Source organism: Phaethon lepturus, unplaced genomic scaffold, assembly GCF_000687285.1.
Source record: "Phaethon lepturus isolate BGI_N335 unplaced genomic scaffold, ASM68728v1 scaffold1984, whole genome shotgun sequence".
Lineage (NCBI taxonomy): Eukaryota > Metazoa > Chordata > Aves > Phaethontiformes > Phaethontidae > Phaethon > Phaethon lepturus.
The window spans coordinates 129,009-130,549 of NW_010532502.1; the positions used below are offsets into that span (position 1 = coordinate 129,009).

The window sequence follows — 1,541 nt, forward strand, 5'->3', positions numbered from 1 at the left end:
TTCCTGCTACCAAAGTTAGACAAAAGATCTGCTACTACTAAAAACTTGGGAATTTGGCTCAAGTTCGCAGACACCCAAAATGCTGCATGCTGTGTCAACTCCAACTCAGCAGATGGCTGCAAAAATCCACTTTCTTCCATTATGGACTCCAGCGTAAACGGTACTGTAAATTGCATTCATATACACCTTTGCAAGCTGAATTTCAGGTTCTCCTCTATATACAAAATTCGAAAAGGAAACCTGTTTTGTCAAGCAATTCTTCCACATATTACTAACGACACATTATTTTAGGGTATTTATGTATCAAAGCAAAACTTCCTTTTCAAACTTCTTCACCTTATTTTTGACATGCTACTGTATTCTACGGCCATGCAGCTTGTGTGTCCATCGGTCATCTGTAAACGTAACATTCTGGGAGCAGCCTGAGATTCTTCATTATCCTTTGGTGCAGCAACATTACGTATTTTCTGTATTTGCAGAACACATGGCCCTTCCAGCTATATATGCAAAATAGAAAAGACAAAACTGTTAACACCATGAAGCAGTTATTTTAGGGTATTTAAGTATCAAAGCAAAACTTCCTTTTCAAACTTCCTCACCTTATTTTTGACATGCTACTGTATTCTACGGCCATGCAGCTTGTGTGTCCATCGGTCATCTGTAAACGTAACATTCTGGGAGCAGCCTGAGATTCTTCATTATCCTTTGGTGCAGCAACATTACGTATTTTCTGTATTTGCAGAACACATGGCCCTTCCAGCTATATATGCAAAATAGAAAAGACAAAACTGTTAACACCATGAAGCAAATACACTGTAATATTTAGACACACTAACAGATGCCCCCAGGCAAAGGAAAGTGTAATGTGATCAGGCAGTCATGTTCAATTTCTACCACTCCTGTACCATACATTCCTAACCATGATTTAAATGGCTTTTTCAGAGAAAGAGTTGTGATGCTTCACACATCTCTGCGATACCAATTACAGAAAAGTAGTGAATGAAGGGGAGGGGCAGGGAACGAACAAACAAAACCACAAATGTTGTCACTTCCAACATCTTAGGATAAGATCTCACATGGCATACCACAGGGTGTCACTGACAAAGTGTTCTACAGAAAGAAGCAGTCAGCTTTGAAGACTATCTGGTTGTATCGAGAGTACATTTCAAGTATGACCACTTTGTAACCACTAATTAAAAACACAGCTTCTTCAAACAGAGGTGCAATCAGAGCATAACAATCTCAAGGGACATCATTACCTGTTGGTTACCTAAAAATGCATCATATGCTCCTACACACACCACAGTTTATGTTACCAATTAAAAAAAAAACCCACCACAAAAAAAAAAAAAAACCAAAAAAAAAACCACAAAAAAACAAAAAAAAACACACCACACACACCAAACCATCACATTTTGGTTATAGCTGAATACAGCCATTCTGATCCCTCTGAGAAATAAAAATGAATAATCTGACAGAATAGGTTGCCCAGAAGAACACAAAATGAGAGCAGATAACAAAGAGGTAAAAATATATGAAGA

The 1,541-nt window shown here is 37.9% G+C and overlaps 1 protein-coding gene across 1 annotated transcript in view; it reads right to left on the reverse strand.

Moving 5' to 3' along the window:
* Window positions 1-491, reverse strand: part of TDRD3 (tudor domain containing 3) — a 51,137-nt gene extending 50,646 nt beyond the window's left edge. Inside the window, exon 1 of the mRNA XM_010284838.1 lies at window positions 337-491. Coding sequence (XP_010283140.1) covers window positions 337-410 — 74 coding nt within the window. The 5' untranslated portion in view covers window positions 411-491. The remainder of the gene's footprint in view (window positions 1-336) is intronic.
* Window positions 492-1,541: the final 1,050 nt, after the last annotated feature.